The sequence below is a fragment of the Chanodichthys erythropterus genome, chromosome 16 (genome assembly GCF_024489055.1).
Source record: "Chanodichthys erythropterus isolate Z2021 chromosome 16, ASM2448905v1, whole genome shotgun sequence".
Taxonomy (NCBI): Eukaryota; Metazoa; Chordata; class Actinopteri; order Cypriniformes; family Xenocyprididae; genus Chanodichthys; species Chanodichthys erythropterus.
The window spans coordinates 42,015,977-42,036,974 of record NC_090236.1 but is presented as its reverse complement, the minus strand read 5'-3'; the positions used below and the strand labels follow the sequence as shown (position 1 = coordinate 42,036,974).

The 20,998-nt window shown below is 39.9% G+C and overlaps 1 protein-coding gene and 1 long non-coding RNA gene across 3 annotated transcripts in view; one reads left to right on the top strand and one right to left on the bottom strand.

Annotated features, from left to right (window-relative positions):
- Window positions 1-20,998, top strand: part of LOC137002335 (NLR family CARD domain-containing protein 3-like) — a 60,166-nt gene that overhangs the window by 12,254 nt on the left and 26,914 nt on the right. For both annotated transcript variants that reach the window (XM_067361899.1, XM_067361898.1), the window contains exons 3-8: window positions 4,959-5,058; window positions 5,156-5,328; window positions 5,423-5,536; window positions 8,609-10,495; window positions 11,466-11,639; window positions 11,746-11,919. In XM_067361899.1, the coding sequence (XP_067218000.1) occupies window positions 5,177-5,328; window positions 5,423-5,536; window positions 8,609-10,495; window positions 11,466-11,639; window positions 11,746-11,919 (2,501 nt within the window). In that variant the 5' untranslated portion in view covers window positions 4,959-5,058; window positions 5,156-5,176. The remainder of the gene's footprint in view (window positions 1-4,958; window positions 5,059-5,155; window positions 5,329-5,422; window positions 5,537-8,608; window positions 10,496-11,465; window positions 11,640-11,745; window positions 11,920-20,998) is intronic.
- Window positions 17,992-19,744, bottom strand: LOC137002351 (uncharacterized). The gene is made up of 3 exons (XR_010891836.1): window positions 19,569-19,744; window positions 18,807-18,875; window positions 17,992-18,400 (listed from the first exon to the last, which is right to left on the bottom strand). It is a non-coding gene; the product is annotated as an uncharacterized lncRNA (long non-coding RNA).

Here is a 20,998-nt window from a genome sequence, read left to right as displayed (position 1 = left end):
TTTTGAATTAAAGTTACGTTGAATGTTCGCCGGTTCCCGCCTCCTTCTTCCCATATCTACTAACCTTGTTACAATATATATATATATATACACACATATACATACACACATACATACATACAATTAGTTAAAGTGCCATAGTAATATAGTATTCATGGGTGTACATACATAATATAAACGTATACACAGGTTCATACAATGCACCCATACATACAAATACCCATATACCTAATATCTATAACTAAGAAGGAAAACTGTAATAATATTTTCTCCAGGGTAGGAATTTGAATCGTCTGTATATAAAAAATAAATAAACCTTAACTAAGTTGTAACTCCAACGGAGGCAATACCGTTTTGAGTACCTTTCAATAACAGTGAGCCCTTTCCACAGTTTAAAGAACTAGCTGAACAATTATCAGGGCTCTAGATAAAATATGAGAAAAAGAGAAAGGAAGAAAATGAATAAGTAAATAACAGTGCAAACCTCAATCTGTATGAGGCGGAACATAACATTTTCCAATTTTTCTTCTAATGAGAAAGGAGGATTTACAGTCATATAGTGAGGCATCAGTTGTGTGTGTATAAATGTGTAACTCACGTGGAGAGAAAACAGTTAGTGTTGTGTTAGCGCTAGCCATAAAAGCTAACTTGTAATCACCAGAGAGAGAAAAAAAAAAAGCAGTGATTGCATCAGTTTAAGCGTTCTTCTGTCTCACTTCAGTCGAGCCCGGTGTCAAGAGGCGTTCGGCGTATTCCTCCGCTTTTTTGGCATCTATGAATGAAATCTGTGTGCCGTTATGGGTTATCAGGAGTCTAGCAGGATAGAGGAGGCCGTATTTGACCCCGGGTTTGCCACGCAGCAGCTCCCTCGCGTGATTGAATAGTGCCCTCTTTTTAGCTACTGTAGGCGGGTAGTCCGGAAAAATTTGAATCCTTTTACCACCATAAAGAAGCTGTTTCCCCGCTGCTGCCTTGCGTAGGATGTCCTCAAGCGTGTGAAAGTAGTGTAGCCTCAGTACAAAGGGTCTTGGTGGCTCATGAGGTTCAGGCCGCCTCCGGAGGGTCCAGTGGGCTCTATCATTGAGAGGCTTCTCATCGAGGGATAGCACCTCTTGTAACAACCCGGCGATAAAGTCTCTCGGTCTGGGTCCTTCGGTTCCCTCAGGGACTCCGATGATCCGGATATTGTGTCTCCTCGAGCGCCCTTCTAGGTCTTCGCATTTCTCAGTTAGTTTTTCCACTTCAGAACTCAGGCGGGTGATTTGACGTTGAAGTGCAGTGACATCGTCCGACTGGTGTGAAGCGTACTTCTCCATCTCTCCAATAGTGTTAGCATGCGAGGTCGCGGTTTTCTCCAAGATCGTAATGGAGGACTGCAGTTCTTCTTTAGCTGTAGCCAGTTCACCTCTCAGCACAGTATACACCGTCTCTACACGGGCATCGATAGTGGCGCATATGTCATCCTTAATCTGGGTAATTTCATTTCGCAACGCCGCAATAGCGGCCAATACAACTCGGTTTGGTGGGTCCGCCTCCTCACTCAGTTGGTCGGGTTCCATCGTCTCAGTTAAGTCCGAGGTTTGCTCAAGGCCTAATTCTTGTTGGTCGTTCTTTTTGGATTTTCCCTTTTTTGACATTGTTCTCTCCTTTTATGTTTAGTTTCCCACTTGCTTGTATCTTCTTATGTCACTCCAAAGCACTTTTAGTCGGATATACAGGTGTTTAGTGTATTAATAAAAGAAAAGTTACCAGAGCTATGTAAAACACGTCTCACTCCTCCATTGCTCAGTAGCGCCCCCGGGATGTGCATTTGTATATGAAGGTACAGGTTTTATGTATATATTAAAAATCTTGTGTGGTGGAGCCCTTGCACATGTATCATGTAACTGTTTATTTTGTTTTTGTTCATTTGGTTTTTTTTTTGTCTTTGTGATATCGATGCCTTTGTACTCATCTTGCTGAAAAACAAATTTACCTGTGGGTATTAATAAAGTAACCTAACCTAACCTAACCTAACCTAAAGATTCAGAGAATCTGGAACAATCTCTGTGCATAAGGGTCAAGGCCGGAAAACCATACTGGATGCCCGTGATCTTCGGGCCCTTAGACGGCACTGCATCACATACAGGAATGCTACTGTAATGGAAATCACAACATGGGCTCAGGAATACTTCCAGAAAACATTGTCGGTGAACACAATCTACCGTCCATTCGCCGTTGCCGGCTAAAACTCTATAGGTCAAAAAAGAAGCCATATCTAAACGTGATCCAGAAGTGCAGGCATTTTCTCTGGGCCAATGCTCATTTAAAATGGACTGTGGCAAAGTGGAAAACTGGTCAGATGAATCAAAATTTGAAGTTCTTTTTGGAAAACTGGGATGCCATGTCATCTGGACTAAAGAGGACAAGGACAACCCAAGTTGTTATCAGCGCTCAGTTCAGAAGTCTGCATCTCTGATGGTATGGGGTTGCATGAGTGCGTGTGGCATGGGCAGCTTACACATCTGGAAAGGCACCATCAATGCTGAAAGGTATATCCAAGTTCTAGAACAACATGCTCCCATTCAGACGTGGTCTCTTTCAGGGAAGACCTTGCATTTTCCAACATGACAATGCCAGACCACATACTGCATCAATTACAACATCATGGCTGCGTAGAAGAAGGATCCGGGTGCTGAAATGGCCAGCCTGCAGTCCAGATCTTTCACCCATAGAAAACATTTGGCGCATCATAAAGAGGAAGATGCGACAAAGAAGACCTAAGACAGTTGAGCAACTAGAAGCCTGTATTAGACAAGAATGGGACAACATTCCTATTCCTAAACTTGAGCAACTTGTCTCGTCAGTCCCCAGACGTTTGCAGACTGTTATAAAAAGAAGAGGGGATGCCACACAGTGGGAAACATGGCCTTGTCCCAACTTTTTTGATATGTGTTGATGCCATGAAATTTAAAATCAACTTATTTTTCCCTTAAAATGATACATTTTCTCAGTTTAAACATTTGATATGTCATCTATGTTGTATTTTGAATAAAATATTGAAATTTGAAACTTCTGCATCATTGCATTCTGTTTTTATTCACAATTTTTACAGTGTCCCAACTTTTTTGGAATCAGGTTTGTATTTAGTCACTATGGGGTCCAGGGCGTTCAGCTGTGCTGCTCTTCGTCTCTGGAATTCTCTTCCACAATCCTTATGAGAAAGTGAATGTCTGGCTACTTTTAAATCACATCTCAAAACGTATCTCTTTAAATTAGCTTTTTCTGATCAATTTTAAATTATCTAATTTTAAATATCTGTTGTTGTTGTATTGCTGTCTTGATTTATTTTTTATGAATATCACTCAACTTTACAGTTTGCTTGAGTGTTTTGAAAGGCACCTGATGATAATAATAATAATAATAATAATAATAATAATTAATGATAAAATGAACCATTATTGTCTTGATATCATCAAAGGCATCAGTCCTCTGTGATATGTCTGACTATTGCCTATACACAATACTATCGTCTGTCGGCACAATCCGAATGTCTTGGTGATAGATCTGCTTGTTTTAGGGGTAGTATCATTTAATTTCTTCTTCTGCTTTGATGAGGGATCATTAAATCATATTATTGTATAGCAGCAGTATGTTTTCATGCTCGCAGCACATATACATTTTGGCTGCCATCTTCAATATACAGTCATGGCCAACATTGTTGGTACCCTTGATAAATATAATCGAAGATGACTCTAAAAATAAATCTGCATTGTTTATCCTTTTGATCTTTAATTCATAAAATTAGCAGAAATCGAACCTTTTATTGAAGGAAAAGAATTGAAAGTAGGGGGAAAAACACATTATGAAACAAATGTTTTTTCTCCAAAACACGTTGGCCACAATTATTGGCACCCTTTTATTCAATACTTTTTGCGACCTCCTTTTCCCAAGATAACAGCTCTCACTCTTCTTCTATAATGCCTGATGAGTTTGGAGAACGCCTGACAAGAGATCAGAGATCATTCCTTCATGCAGAATCTCTCCAGATCCTTCAGATTCCCAGCTCCATGTTGGTGCTTCTTCTCTTGAGTTCACTCCACTCATTTTCTTTAGGGTTCAGGTCAGGGAACTGGGACGACCATGGCAGAAGATTAATTTTGTGCTCAGTGACAAATTTTTTTGTTGGTTTTGATGTTTGTTTTTGATCATTGTCCCGACGGATGATCCAACCACAGCCCATTATAAGATTTCTAGCAGAAGCGGTCAGGTTTAGATTTTTCATCTATTGGTATTTGATAGAATCCATGATACGATATATCTGAACAAGATGTCCAGGGCCTCCAGCAGAAAAATAGGCCCACAACATTAAAGATCCAGCAGTATATTTAACCGTGGACATGGGGTACTTTTTATTCATGTGTGCACCAAATCCATCTGGTGAGTTTGCCTTCAAAAACTCTTTTTTTTAGTTTCATCTGACAAAGAAGCCGGTTTCGTTTGAAGATCCAGTCGTGTCTGACAACTGAATATGCTGGAGATTGTTTCTAGATGAGAGCAGAGGACTTTTCTTGAAAGCCTCCCAAACATCTTGTGGGGATGTAGGTTCTGTTTGATTTTTTTTTTTTTTTTTTTTAGTTTTTTTTTAAACTCAAGACTCAACTAATCTCTGCAAAATATATATATGTTATTTGTGCAGCAACAGTATGTCTTGCATACGCACAGCAGTGTATCACTGTATGTATTGGCAGTAGCAAATTCCTGTACTTGCTCTGCAGCAGCAGCAGCAATAATCAGCAGCAGTGTAACAGATCTATTCTACAAAGACCAAATACATTAACATTGTCATATCCATTATCATGCTAAAAATCTTCTGAGAGTTGTCATGAGAGAAATGTTGATGAGGCAACAAGCACAATATACTGTGATCTGAACTCATATTAAAATCATATACTTTTTTTTCTTCATCTCCCTTATAGTTTCACTACCAAAGCAACAGGACTCATATTTGCCTGACCCATAACACATATTGTTTGCCTAAATCAGCTGAACTTTTCATGCTGTCTTTGGAATATAGAGGTAATCATTTATAATTGTTTTACATAGTGCAATTCCCTTCCGTGCCTTTCTAAAAAAGAAATAATGGATACATTGCCATTTAATAATTTGTTTTCAGTGTTCATGTCAGTTTCTCATTATGGAGAATAGAGAGAATGTTGCATCTGAAATGATGCAGGAGAATCTAAGAACATCATCTCCAGAACCCAGCTGTGTGTCTCTGAAGAGTGACAGATCAATGCCTATTATTCCTCCTGACCTCAGTGATGAAGCTGTTACCTCTGACCCCAGGTAAGTCTCCATCCAGTAGAGACAACAGACTGACTCATAACAAATGAAACAAAAAACAGAACTGAAGAAATAATTATTTCTGTATCTCCATAAGGAAGAGACAGAGACCTTCTTCTCCAGAACCCAGCTGTATGTCTATTAAGAGTGACAGATCAATGCCTATTATTCCTCCTGACCTAAGTGATGAAGCTGTGACCTCTGACCCCAGGTGAGACATTATCCAGTTTTACGTTCAGTGGACTTCTCCATAGCTCCATTTTTGGTCCCACTTCTGGTTTCACTCTATCATTCCTCATTTTACCTATGTTCGTGTGACTTGTGTGAATGTATGTGTTTGTTAGTTTAGTTATGTGTTTGGGATTTAGTTAATACAATTTGTGAACAATACATATTTGGTTCTGACTCTCTGTCTGCAATAAATTGTCTCTTAAATTATTTAGATCCTATTACCAGCTCTAAGCACTGTAAATGTTAAGAAAGAATTATTTTTCTGTGGCCATGAAAAATACCACTCTCAAATGAATTAATTAATAATCAATACTGAGTGGTCACAGGATGAACTGATTGATTAATTGGGTAACACTTTAGAATAGTGATCATTTAATGAATAACTACACAGGAACAAATGAGTAATGCATTATTAACACTCTAGTAACTACTGTTAACTAACAATAAACTCTGATTAATGAATTAGTAAGTAAGAGTGCTCAGTTGAAGGTGGTAGTTCACTATTAGACAATCTGTAACAACCTTTTCTTTCATACCTTCCAGAGAACTACTAAGAGCTACTATATACAGGTTCATAATTAATGTGAATAATGCATAATATATTAGTATAATTACACTATTAGAATTAATCTAAGGTAAAGGTCATGGTAACCCACTAGTAATGACTGAAGTATTACCAAATCCTTCAGAAGGAATTTCTAATTATTTTGATCAGTATTCTAAAGTGAGAAACATGATAACTCTCTAGTAACTACTGAAGAGATTGTAAAGTATTGGATAGTAATAAATCAAGAGTTACTACATCATTCTAAAGGAATGACTAATTATTTAGATAAGTATTCTAAAGTGAAGATCATAGTAACCCACTAGTAATTACTCAAGTGTTACCAAATACATCAGAAGGAATTACTGTAAAAAACTGTACAAAAACATACAAAAACCTCAAAAGTTTAAATGACGCAGTAGAAAGTTATCATGTTTCTCACTTTAGAATACTGATCCAAATAATTAGTAATTCTTTCTGGAGGATTTGATAACACTTCAGTCATTACTAATGACTTACTATGACCTTTACTTTAGAATTAATTATACATTATGCATTATTCACATTAATTATGAACCTGTATATATTAGTTCTTAGTAGTTCTCTGGGAGGTAGTAACAGTAGTTACTGATTAGCTAATAGTGAACTACCACATTCAACTGATCACTATTACTTACTAATTCATTAATCAGAGTTTCTTGATAGTTAATAGTAGTTACTAGAGTGTTAATAATGCATTACTCATTTGTTCCTGTGTAGTTATTCATTAATGAAAGATCAGTATTCTAAAGTGTTACCATTAATTGTAATGTTAACATATCTACATCATGTAAATCTGAGTAACTGTTTCAAATATTCATAATCATAATGAATAATCATATTGAGTTATGAATAATTATTAATATTTCCCCTTTGAGCTGATTCGCAACATCAGACATTTTGTAAAATGCAATAAAATCAAGAATCTGTGGTTTGTTAATTCTCTGTAAATTGCATTTAATTGAAAAAAGTACAAAGAAAAGATTTCCAGTGTTGCCACTGACCAAATTAACTGTGTTTTGTAAAGATAAACACATTTTATTTGAACACATCTATTGTACTCACTGGATGTCATTTCCATGCACAGAACTCTAATTATTTAACTATGCTGAGGTAAATAAAATTTTCAATTCTAGGGAACTTTTAACAAACTTTCTTAACTTTTTGTTTTGGAGCTTTGATGCATCCATCATCTATTGATGTTGCAAACAAAAATTAATCTGCTCATATTTAATTGAGACCCTCTATTTTTTTCATATTTGCAGGAAATGCACTAAAACGTCAGTCAGTAACATTTTTAGAGCTTCATAAATGAGAATTTTCTTTATGGTCACTATTTTGACTGGTGGAATTAAATGGGTATACTGAGGAAACAATTCATACAAGATCCAAAACACAGAATTGACAGATAAATTTGACCGATAAACTATGGATAAATGTTGAGTGATAAAAAATGTCATATAATTTATATTGAAACTTTACAAGACTACAATCTTAAGTGAATTTCTTCATTTTGCTTCATGGTTAAAAAATTAGGGCTGCCCCCTAATAGTAGACTTACCATTAGTCGACTAGAAGAGGCTTGTTCGAGCAAGATTTTATTAGTTGGTTATTTGCAGAAAAAAAAAATTCCACAGGAAGTGGCGAAGTCATGCAATCTGTGAAGGACAGATTGTTAACATTCTCATATCATTCATCATTCATCGACCTCAAATATGTCTTATCACTTAAAACTTGTAAGTAGTAGCAACTTTATAAGTCCACTCAGTCTAATGTTAGCCTTGTCCTAGATAAATGTGCTCTATTATTTGGCGCATATCCAAGTGTTTATGTGGAGAGCACGCTTACTGCATGACAGGCGCCGGTGCGATCACTTGCATTTGACATAAAATACTGTCATTTTGATCACACAGATAAGAGTAATGCAAACGGCAAAACAACCAGGGAGCACTTTCTGCCGTCTCAGTCTCAGCAGAGACTTGCCCCACAAACATGAGAAATATATTTATAGAAAGCTTGAAATGTCTACTTTTAAACGAACCAATTCAAGTGGAAAATAACAATATTTTTAGATTATGTTTTTCGTATGAAATATGCATATAGGCGTGTCCACTACTGTGGAGATGACAAGTCAGCATTGTTATGCAGCTGAAACAAAAAATATAATCCATAAATTGTTAAAATGTTTAGACAGTCTCCTTCTGTTTTTTTTTTCACAACACACTTAATCATTACTTTTGCTGGTGTGCTGTGGCAAGCTTTATGCTAGAGCGATGATTAGGGTATGTTTTATATATAGGCAATTAAAGCCTCGTTATTATGATTCATAGCTTATTAATATAACTGCATGATTATTTGAAAATAGAAGTAGAAGTTGAGTATAGAAAATCTTAAGTTAGTGACAGCCCTATTAAAAATAAAATCAGTCTTTTATTTTGAGCTTTTTTTCATCTGTTTTTTCCTCCGCAGTGTGAATAGAGATGGTCAGACTGGAGAGCAGGATTCTCCTCAAGCAATGGATGATGAACTACAGAGAGTGAAAAGCCAACACAAAATCAGCATGAAGAACAAGTATGATAGATTATTTGAGGGACTGAAACTCCAAGAGAATGAAACCCTTCTAAACAGGATCTACACACAGCTCTTCATCATAGAGGGAGAGAGTGAAGGAGTAAATGAAGAACATGAGGTTTTACAGATGGAGAAATCAGCTGGAACAAAACACTCACAAGACACTCCAATTTACTGCAATGATATCTTTAAAGTCTCACCTGAACCAGGATGTGAGGAGAAACACCAAATCAAGACTGTTCTTACTAAAGGCATCGCTGGAATCGGAAAAACTGTCTCTGTGCAGAAGTTCATTCTGGACTGGGCCGAGGAAAAAGCCAATCAGGATGTAGATTTCATGTTTGTGCTTACATTTAGAGAGCTGAACTTGATCCAAGATCATCAGTACAGTCTTCACAGACTCCTGCTGGACTTTCATCCTGAACTTCAAGATCTGGACCCAAAGATTTATGAGGAGTGTAAAGTTGTGTTCATCTTTGATGGTCTGGATGAAAGCAGAATCACTCTGATGTTTTCAGATGCTCAGAAAGTTTCTGATGTGACTGAGACTTCATCAGTGGGTGTGTTGATGTCAAACCTTGTGAAAGGAGAGCTGCTTCCCTCTGCTCTCATCTGGATCACCTCCAGACCAGCAGCAGCCAATCAGATCCCCTCCAAATACATCAACCGTCTGACAGAGATTCAGGGATTCAATGAGCCTCAGAAGGAGGAATATTTCAGGAAGAGAATCAGTGACGAGCATCAAGCCAGCAGAATCATCTCACACATCAGAAGAGCACGAAGCCTCCACATCATGTGCCACATACCCGTCTTCTGCTGGATCTCATCCACTGTGTTTCAAAAGCTTCTGAAAGATGGTTTGAGTGCAGAAATCCCTCAAACTCTGACTGAAATGTACATCCACTTCCTGCTGATTCAGATCAACATGAGAAATCAGAAGTATGAAGAGAGAGATCCAGAGAAACTGCTGCAGTCCAACAGAGAAGTGATTGTGAAACTTGCTGAAGTGGCTTTCAATCAGCTGATGAAGGGCAATGTGATGTTCTATGAGGAGGACCTGAGAGAGAGCGGCATAGACGTCACTGACGCCTCAGTGTATTCTGGGATTTGCACTGAGATTTTTAAAGAGGAACCTGTGATTCATCAGAGGAAAGTCTACAGCTTCATTCATCTGAGCATTCAGGAGTTTCTCACTGCTTTCTATGTGTTTTACTGCTATTTAACAAAGAACAAGAAACCACTGGAGTTTCTGGAAAAATATAATCATGATTTTGAATATGACCCTGACTATGGAAATGATAAACATATGTCTGATGATCTGTGTGATCTACTAACATCAGCAGTAGGTAAAGCCCTCAAAAGTGAGAATGGACACCTGGATCTGTTTCTGCGGTTCCTGCTGGGCATCTCACTGGAGTCCAGTCAAAGGCTCTTACAGGATCTACTGACTCACACAGAGAAAAGCTCAGAGAGCATCAGGAGAACCACGCAGTACATTAAAGAGAAGATCAAAGATGGATATGGACTCTCCACTGAAAGATCCATCAATCTATTCCTCTGTCTGCTGGAAGTGAAAGATCAGACTCTATCCAGAGAGATTCAGGGGTTTGTGAAATCAGACATCCACTCAAAGAAGAAACTTACTCCTGCTCACTGCTCAACAATCGCCTACATGCTTCAGATATCCGAGGAGGTGCTGGATGAGCTGAACACCATGAAATACAACACATCAGATGAGGGAAGAAGAAGACTGATACCAGCTGTGATCAACTGCAGAAAAGCTCTGTGAGTACTAAATGAGAGATATTCTTCTGTATAACAAGCTTAGGGCCAGATTTACTAACAACTTGCATCAGGTCAAGTCACCTTTATTGATATTGCGCTTTTTATAATGCAGATTGTGTCAAAGCAGCTTTACAGTGATAAATGGTAAACAATGTTGACTGCACAGCAGCTCTTAACCCTCTTGAGTCTTAGGCTGATTTGGGGCCCTGGAGAAGTGCCCTGACATTTGTGCTTTTTTCAGTTGTTCATAAACATATTAATGTTGTCATTACACTGTATTAAGCATGAACTAGGCTACCATAATATGAGCAACATGTATGTACATGTTTGTATTTTTCAAGGAATAACGTTTGTGCATGGCTATTGAAAAAAAAAAAAAAAAAACTTTCCCCAAAACATACTAATAACATGTTTTTTTTCTCTCTTAGTGAGAGGTACAGAGGAAAATAGATGCTTTAACATACATTGAAGAAGTCATTCAAATAATTTAACAGAAATATAAATGTTGATTAATAACTTAAAAGATATATATTGAAGCGGCAGTGGATTTCAGAATCCACCCCTTCAAGTGTAACAGTGAAAACTAACGCCATGCTTCCTAATGATATCTCCCAAAGGTAGCATGTACAGATTGAAAAGCAACGGTCCTAGTACTGAGCCTTGTGGTACACCATATTGCACTTGTGTGTTCTCTTGTATTGAACTCTGTGTTCGGGCTAATTACCAAGCTTAGAGACCTTTCCCCAGACAGCACACCAAATACATTTACCAATTAATTTATCTGACTTATTTGTAAGTGTGAACTCAATGTGAATCAATGTTTAAATATTTAAAGCACAGCAGTAGCTTGAATGTTAAAAATGTTTTGTTCCAGGTTTTCAAAAAAACAGACAACTGACAACTTCATGTACATGTCTTTATTGTTATTTCATTATTGTTTTAATTTTATTTGTTGTTTTATCTCTCCTAGTCTTTCTGGCTGTAATCTTACTGGTCAGCATTGTGAAATAGTGTCATCAGCTCTTCAATCCTCAAACTGTGTCCTGAGAGAACTGGACCTCAGTAACAATGACTTGCGGGATTCAGCAGTGAAGCTTCTTTCTGATGGACTGAAGAGTCCAAACTGTCAGCTGCGGATACTTAGGTATTTGAGGACATATAAGAGATAATTTACAGTCAGGTGGTCATAATATTGATGTGTGTTTGTATAAGATCTGACTGTTGTAGTGTTTTATCTGCTCTTTTTATAGTCTTACTGGCTGTAATCTCACTGGTCAGCGTGGTGAAATTGTGGCATCCATTCTACAATCCTCAAAATGTGTCCTGAGAGAGCTGGACCTGAGTAACAATTGCCTGCAGGAATCAGGAGTGAAGCTGCTCTCCGATGGACTGAAAAGTCCAAACTGTCAGCTGCAGATACTGAGGTTTGATTTTCACATAAAGTTTTATTGATTTTGTTCAAATAGAAGAAAAGAAAAGTGAAAAAGCAATGTCAAGTCATTTTTATTTACACGGTGGATGGATTGGGCATAATTGAAAATTGGGTGTGTACATTATTTACAGTTACATTCAATTTAATTGGTTCAAGGACAGTGATATTATTACCTCGGGTTGTATAATTAGAAACAATTAGAAAGTGATATAATAAAGTATCATCACTGGATATCTAAAACATGAAAAAAATCAGTATTTAAAGCATGCCTGTTATGATATAGACACGGAGGCAGAGGTAAAAGCAATCCAGGTGAGTTTTATTGAACAATGCGTAGAACACAGAGTGAAAATAGTTGCTATCAGGTTCTTGAGAGATGAATAGAAAGTGATACTGTCCTTGTTTGACTTGTAGATCCGGGAGCAGAGATGAGATGGAGGGAGACGTTGGAGACACTCACACACACGGGAAGGTAAGGACACGAAGGGACCAGGAGACGAAGGAGATGAAGGAGATCGCTGGAGCAGGTAAGTATGTCGATAGGGAGTCCTTAAGGTAAGCATACACGTGTTGTAGTGCAAACGAGACCGGACAGTGAGTGTGTGTGAGTGTGGTGGCTTTGTAGTGCTGGTGATTGCAGAGTGAATGAGATGCAGGTGGTGGTGATTAGTATGCTGGTGATTGAGTGCGTGGGTACTGTGGTTAGGTGGAGCCTGGCGTGTCTGTGACAGTACCCCCCCTCCCACGGCCCGCTCCTGAGGGCCGCGGACCCCGACGTCGTGGTGGTCTTCCCCTGGGTCGCGGGGCAGGTCTGTCTGGATGGTTGGTATGGAAGTTCTGTAACAGGAGAGGATCAAGGATATCGTTCCTGGCAATCCATGAGCGTTCCTCGGGACCATAGTCCTCCCAGTCCACGAGGTATTCGAGTTTACCACCACGGCGCCGGGAATCCAGGATCTCGTGGACCACGTAGGCTGTGCCGTCCTCTAGGAGAAGTGGAAGGGGGGGCTCGGCGGCTGCCATGTCAGGCTCTGTGGAGGGAACAACAGAAGGGTGGTGAGGTTTGAGTAGAGACATGTGAAATGTAGGATGGATTCTACTATACTGTGCCGGGAGTTGGAGACGATAGGTGACGGGGTTGATCTGCCGAAGGATGGTGAAAGGGCCAATGAAGCGGGGACTCAGCTTTTTGCAGGGCAGACGCATCCTGATGTCCCGGGTGGACAGCCAGACCTTCTGCCCCGGCTGGTAGACAGGAGCCTCGGAGCGTTGAAGGTCGGCTGCCATCTTGCGTCTGCGCAGGGCCCTCTGCAGCTGGTGGTGAGCTGAGTCCCACACGCTCTCGCTCTCCCGGAACCAGTAGTCGACTGCCGGAACGTTGGAGGGTTCCCCGTCCCAGGAGAACATCGGGGGTTGGTAGCCGAGTACGCACTGGAAGGGTGTTAGTCCAGTTGAGGCTTGGCGGAGGGAGTTCTGTGCGTACTCGGCCCAACCCAGGTACTGGTTCCAGGAGTTCTGGTGGCCGTGACAGAAGGTACGCAGGAAGCGGCCGATCTCCTGGATCTTCCGTTCCGTCTGCCCATTCGACTGAGGATGGTATCCAGACGATAGGCTGACGGTCACACCCAGGAGGGAGAAGAAGGCTTTCCAAACGTGGGAGACAAACTGGGGTCCTCTGTCGGAGACGATGTCTTCAGGTAATCCATAATAGCGAAAAACATGATTAAACATTAGTTCTGCAGTGGCCATGGCTGTAGGTAGACCCTCCAGGGGTATCAAACGGCAGGACTTTGAGAAGCGGTCCACCACCACCAGGATGCATGTGTGACCGTCAGACTCGGGGAGATCGGTGACGAAGTCCACTCCCAGGTGTGACCAGGGTCTCTCAGGAACGGGCAGAGGAAAGAGCTTGCCGGTGGGAAGATGGCGTGGGCTCTTGGAGATCCCTGCACTCCCTGCAGCCCTGCACGTACCTCCTGACGTCGTTGGCCATGTTGGGCCACCAGAAGCGTTGTTTGAGCAACGAGAGGGTCTCCATGACCCCCGGGTGACCAGTGCCAAGTGAAGAGTGAATGCTGTGCAGGAGTGGAGTGCAACGTGCCCGTGTGATGTATTGCAAGCCCTGGGGGCAACCCGGCGGAGTGCGTGTGGAGGCATTGGCGGAGGGAATGGTTTCTTCGGACCACTGGATGGGGCTCACGAAGATGGACTCCGGCAGAATTGTATCAGGCTCTTTGGGCTTTTCCTCAGGAGCATAGAGGCGAGACAGGGCGTCAGCTTTAGTATTCTTAGAACCAGGGCGGTAGGAGATGGAGAAGTTGAATCTAGAGAAGAACATAGCCCAGCGAGCTTGGCGAGGGTTGAGTCTCTTAGCGGCCTTCAGATATTCGAGGTTTTTGTGATCAGTGAGATCTTGAAACGGGTGAGTAGCTCCCTCCAACCAATGCCTCCACTCCTCGAGGGCAAGCTTGACAGCCAGGAGTTCGCGGTCACCGATGTCGTAGTTGACCTCCGCCGGGTTGAGCTTGCGGGAGAAGAAGGCGCATGGATGGAGTCTACTTGGTGTCCCCTGCTGCTGTGATAGGACCGCTCCCACTCCGGTGGTAGATGCGTCCACTTCCACGATGAACGGGAGGTCCGGGTTAGGGTGGACGAGGAGGGGAGCGGTGGTGAAGGCTCTTTTCAGGGTCTCAAAGGCATTGGTGGCTAGTGGAGACCAGGACAGAGACTTGGGCTGGTGACGGAGTAGGTTGGTGAGTGGACAGACGATAGTACTGTAATTCTTGATAAACCGGTGGTAGAAGTTGGAGAAACCTAGGAATCGTTGGAGTTCTTTGATAGTAGTAGGAGTGGGCCAGGACTGTATAGCGGAGACCTTCCCCTCGTCCATCCGGATGCCACTGTGATCAATTACGTACCCCAGGAACTGGACGGAGGGTTGATGAAAAGAGCATTTTTCAGCCTTGAGGAAGATATGGAACTGCCGTAAGCGCTGGAGGACCTCCGCAACGTGGTGGCGATGTTCGGCCAAGCTCCGGGAGTAGATGAGGATGTCATCAATATAAACCAGAACGAACTTATGGAGAAACTCCCGGAGCACCTCGTGGATGAAATCCTGGAATACAGAGGGGGCATTGACTAGGCCATACGGCATGACGAGATATTCGTAGTGTCCTGTGGGCGTGACAAAGGCGGTCTTCCTCAAGCCTCCGTCCTTCTTTGCCACAAAAAAGAAGCTTGAAGCAGCAGGGGAAGTAGACGGGCGGATGTAACCTTGTTCGAGTGCCTCCTTGATGTATTCCTCCATGGCCTTCTCCTCCGGTATTGACAGGGGGTATATGCGTCCCCTGGGCACTGGTTCACCCGGCAGCAGATCGATGGCGCAGTCCCATGGCCGGTGTGGAGGAAGCTTGGAGGCGCGTTGCGTGCAGAACACGTCACTGAAGGGGGCGTAGTCCGGGGGAACATCCACGGAGCGCTTCTCAACAGGGCTCTCGATGGATGTGGCGTTGACGAGTAGAGACTTGGGGAGTGGAGATTTCGGAACAGGAAGCGCTGGGAAGCAGTGATCGCCCCACTTCAGGACTTCGCCCGTGCGCCAGGAGATGTTGGGGTTATGTTGTTCCAGCCACGGGCGCCCTAGAACCACGTCAGCGGTGGATTCCTCCAGAACCAGCAAATGGATGTGTTCAGTGTGCAAGATACCGATTCTGAGTTGAAGTGGACCCACGCAATGACGGATGTGTTTGCGGCTCAGGGGTTTGCCCGTGATGGAGTGGATTTGATAGCTCGTCGGTGAAGGAGAGACCTTGAGGTTGAGTTGTCTACAGAGGCGCCTGAGATGAAGTTTCCGGCTGACCCTGAATCAAGGAGCGCCACCACTGGAACAGAGATATTTACAGCAGTAAGGGTTACGATGGTAGTGAGCAGTTTCATTTTCTGAATGGAGGGAAATATTGCACTCACCACGGGTCGAGGAGGACGTGTTGGGCATGTGGAGAGATAATGCCCCATAGATCCGCAATAGAGACAGAGATTCAGGGTCAGCCTTCTTTTTCTTTCGTTAGGGGTGAGACGAGAATGATCAATTTGCATGGGTTCAGTAGCTGGTTCTGGGGAGCTGACGGGTTCGGACCGACGGAGGAGGTTGGTGGTGGATGACTGGCCCTGGTGTTCCTGGATACACGACTGCATATGGGACCCCACGCGGATGGCGAGTTGGATGAAGCGTTCTAGTCCCATGGAGTCCTCGTATGCAGCGAGATGCAGCCGCACGGAGGGTTCCAGCCCCTGACGGAACGTGGTGATGAGGGCTTGCTCGTTCCATCCGCTGGAACACATTCTAATTTTTTTGTCATTCGTATTCAATAAGTTACAGTTCATTTTCTGAGAACTATCACATTGGACTTCGTTCAGAGGGAGACGAGAGATCACGCATCATGTTAGTTTTCTTTATTTTACAAAAAGCACAACATTTTGTTGTTACTCTTAGTGTACACAAATAAAAGAAGATATTCCACACATTATAATGGTGTATAACTCTTAATTGTATGTGCAACATTGACAGAGTATTTTGAGTCTCTTTCACACTGGTTAGAAAAAAAAACGCGGTGATCACGCCGGCGTGACCGCCGACCCGAGAGTGTTAAAGATAAAAGGCAGCCTGGTTTAATCCTTAAGAGTCAGTTTTTGCTTTTAACAGAAAGAAAGCTGAACCAGGATACAAGCAAGCACAAACTTAATAATTTCAACTGTCCTTTTCAGTTTTAAAACACCTAAATTTTCTCACTTAACCTAGATGTTTGAAAGCGATTTTAAAAACACTGTTTTTTTTCTTAGGGAAGTTCCGACCTTGTGGGTTGTTAATATATGAAAATTCAGTTGCTCGACTCAGTTGCTCGGTCGTAAACTAAACATCTCTTTATAATTCCCTATAAATTAATTATTTTATTTGAGCTAATTCTACTTCCTGTGTTTTAGAGTATTGGTGGGCGAATAATTGATAAAGTATCAAAATATTGATTCTGAATCATTTACGGTTAATCCAGTTCTTAAAAAGTGTAATCTAGTTACACTTTTGATTAATTAATTGGGTTGTTCCCTACAAAATAATAGCTCCAACGAAAGCCAAAGCTGTCCTTGATTAGATTCAAGAATTTATTTATATAGTGTGATGCCAAAATTAAATTAATAAAAAAAAAAATGCAATGAATTGTTTCTCTTTCTTGTATTTATATATCATTCATATGTAAAATCCATCTGTGATCATTATCCACACATACCAAAAATGTCAATATATGTCAGTATTTAGATGGCAATGTCCTTAGTTTGTTTCTTTTTCCTATGAAGATTACTGTGGTATATTGAATTGTTTCTCTGTCTTGTATTTATCAATCATTCATATGTAAAATCCATCTGTGATCATTATCCACAAATACCAAAAATGTCAATATATGTCAGTATTAACCCTCTGGAGTCTGAGGCTGATTTTGGGCCCTGGAGAAGTTTTGACATGCCCTGACATTTGTGCTTTTATCAGTTGGTTATAAACATATTAATGACAAAAGTGTCATTACACTGTATTCAGCACAAACTAGGCTACCATAATATGTGAGGAACATGTATGTACATGTTTGTGTTTTTAAAGGAATAATGTTTATGCGTGGTTATTGAAAAAACAAAAAAAAAAAGTAACAAACAATACCTAAAAATGCATACTAAATGTTTTTTCACAAGACTTTTGAGAATTGTATATTTTAGTGTAGAGTTTTTGCTTCAAAATGATGTGGAAATGATCCTCCCTACTCTGACACATAAAACATTGTATTGATTTAAAATTTCTAAGACACTTTTTGTTTAGGTAGGCCATATGCGAAGAGGTGTGACTCTTCATGAATAATGAAGTGATTTACACCTGGGGAGATTAAGACCCTGCCCCTAATGAGCCGCATAATGAGCCATTCAGTCAGGAATGTGACTGAGTCAACTAAGAAAATGCAAAGACAAGACATATCATTGTTTTTTTTTCTTTTTATTTAAAATAAAGTTAACAATATAATCCACATATAAACTAGGGTCAAAGGCACATTTTTTGTGTATACAGGCAAATAAAGGTAAGGTTTATAAAAAAAAGCCCACTTTTACACCCTATACATAACCTGCTTGATCACATATAGATAATCTTTGCAGCCCAATGGTCAGTGAGAGGTGGTGAACAGAGAATCTGAACAGTCACACATCTGTGTGCCATTTTTGAAAACAGTTCAACTGAAGACACAAGTAAATGTCACATGCCTGGCATTTCCAAGGTGTGTCTTGCCTTTTACCAAGCTGTACTTTGCAAAGCATGCAGTTCCGATGACCAGCGGTGGCATTATTCCTTGCATCTGATGTCAGCTCTGCTCCTGGAACCGGTACATGGTCACTTTTGGTCCGTTTTGGAGCTGCTTTCTGTGACGACACACCACAGAGCTCTGCAAATATATTATCATCAAATATGAATCTTATTAATATTATCATCAAATATTATCATCAAATATGATGATTTGCTACTTATGAAACATTTCTGAACAATTGTAAACAATAAATGTTTCTTGAGCTGCAAATCATCATATTAGAATGATTTCTGAAGGATCATGCGACACTGAAGACTGGAGTAATGATGCTGGACATCACAAGAATAAACGACTTTGTGAAATATATTCAAATAGAAAACAGTTATTTTAAATTGTAATAATATTTCACAATATTACTGTTTTTACTGTATTTTTAATTGAATAAATGCAGCCTTGGTGAGCAGACGAAACTTATTTTAAAAACATGAAAAATCTTACAGATTTCAATATAGGCCTACCATATAGTGGGTAAAAGTGTACTTACTCAACTGTGTTGCTGCGTGCCCTCCTAGTGGGAATTGCAGGTGAATGTGAGAGTGATGGATCCACATTCCTAAAAAAAAATGTAAAAAAAAACCCTGTTATTATTAGCATATAAGATAATACTCTCATACCATTAGCTATGCATAACTGACAGGAAAGTAACAGGTATACAAAGCATGCTGTATATGTCTGTCAATTGGCCATTACCGGACAAAGTGTGCGAATGTGTAAACGTTTACAGTCTGCTATATCAGTTAGCACATTTAGCAAATAGCAACATGTTCGCGCATTTCACAACCAAGCATATTTTAGCACATTCACGCCTATCATATACGGTACTTAGATACGCTATATATATATTTATAGATAGATGTAAATATAAGGCAAATATAGATGTACGCTTGTATATAAAAAAAAACACGTCAAATAATTTGAGTATATCAACAGAAAAGCATTCTATTTATAAGCATTTTTATGAGATAAAGTTATATATATATATATATATATATATATATATATATATATAGATAGATAGATAGATAGATAGATAGAAGTAAATATAAGGCAAATATAGATGTACGCTTATATAAATAATTTAAGTAGGCCCTATATCAACAGAAAAGCATTCTATTTATAAGCGTTTTTATGAGATAAAGTTATATATATAGTTATATAGATAGATGTAAATATAAGGCAAATATATGTACGCTTATATAGAAAAAAAAAACACGTCAAATAATTTAAGTAAAACTAAATCACTTACTCATCAGAAACTGTATCTTCAGCTGGATCAAGTCGCTCTTCAAAATGCAGACGTTCATCGTCAGAGTCGTGTTCTTCTTCCGAGGAAAGAGTGAACTTCCTCACTGTCCAGGACCATCTGAAGAGCCTGCTCACCTGTGTAGTGTGCCATCTTCCAAACGCGAAGGACAGCGAATGAATCTGATGAAACTTGATGCTTTTAAGACGCTGTTAGGGGCGTTTACAGTTTGCATAAATCGCCTCAGCACATTATCTTATGAATAGAGCGCTCTGCGCGTGGGCGGGCACACATTAAAGATAATTAGGTCAGACAGGAGAAACAGTACCTCTCTTTACTTTTATACTGATTACATAAAGGGAGAATATTTGTTTTAGAATTTATTTGTTTTGTTTAAAAGTAGACACTTAAAGCTTTCCAAAGACATATCTCTCATGTCCATGTAGCATGTATAAGCCATCTATTTTAGTTACTTTTAGTGACGTTTTAGAACGATGTTTGCAGAGACGGAGACGGCAGGACAGCACACCCTGTATATTTTATTTATTTTTAAAAAGCACAAAGTTTTATTTTGATTGTGAGTGTACACAAAAAAAAGAAGACATTCTATAGTTTCAATTGATATATTACTTATGTCTCTATGACAAAAAATGACGGAGTATTTTAAGTCTGTTTTGCTGCAATGTGAAAAAAAAACTGCAAAACGCGCCGGCGCGTTTTTAGACCTCAGAGTGTTAAGATGGCAATGTCCTTAGTTTGTTTCTTTTTCCTATGAAAATTACTGTGGTATATTGTTTGTTAAATATGTTGTTGTTCATATTTAGTGACTAGGTGGACCTGCAAAAAATGTAAAAAACAACTATATTTGATAAATGTTTGTTCCTAAAACATACAAAACAAATTAATTGAAGAAACAAAAACATCAATCTGAATGCTTATCAAAGTTGAACTGGGTGTCAATCTCTATACCAAGGTATTTAAAAGATCCCACCTGCTCAGCTTCATCTCCTTTAAGTAACTAAGTCTTAAAAAGTGAATGCGCATTATCAGCACCACATCACAGTTCCTTGGTTTTACCAGTATTAAGCTCCTAGTAACTTTCCTCCATCCAGTGTGCATGCCTATTTGACTACATGCCTTCATTTAACATACAGCAGTGTTGTGAATTTTAAAAGTATTCTTAAAATCTATTATAAAAATCTGAATAATTTGTAATTAAAAATTAATCAATGTATGTGTCCACAATAACAATATCATGTATATTATCGTGATATATCATATTACCATATACCAGCACGTGTCTAAAAGACAGTGACAGTGGTTGGGTGGTATGGAAAACAATATTTTTTTTCTTTTTGACAGAACTGATAAACCAGTAAATGTCAGTCCAGAAGTCTCAGTACGTATTTTAATCAGTGTGTAATCACTTTTGT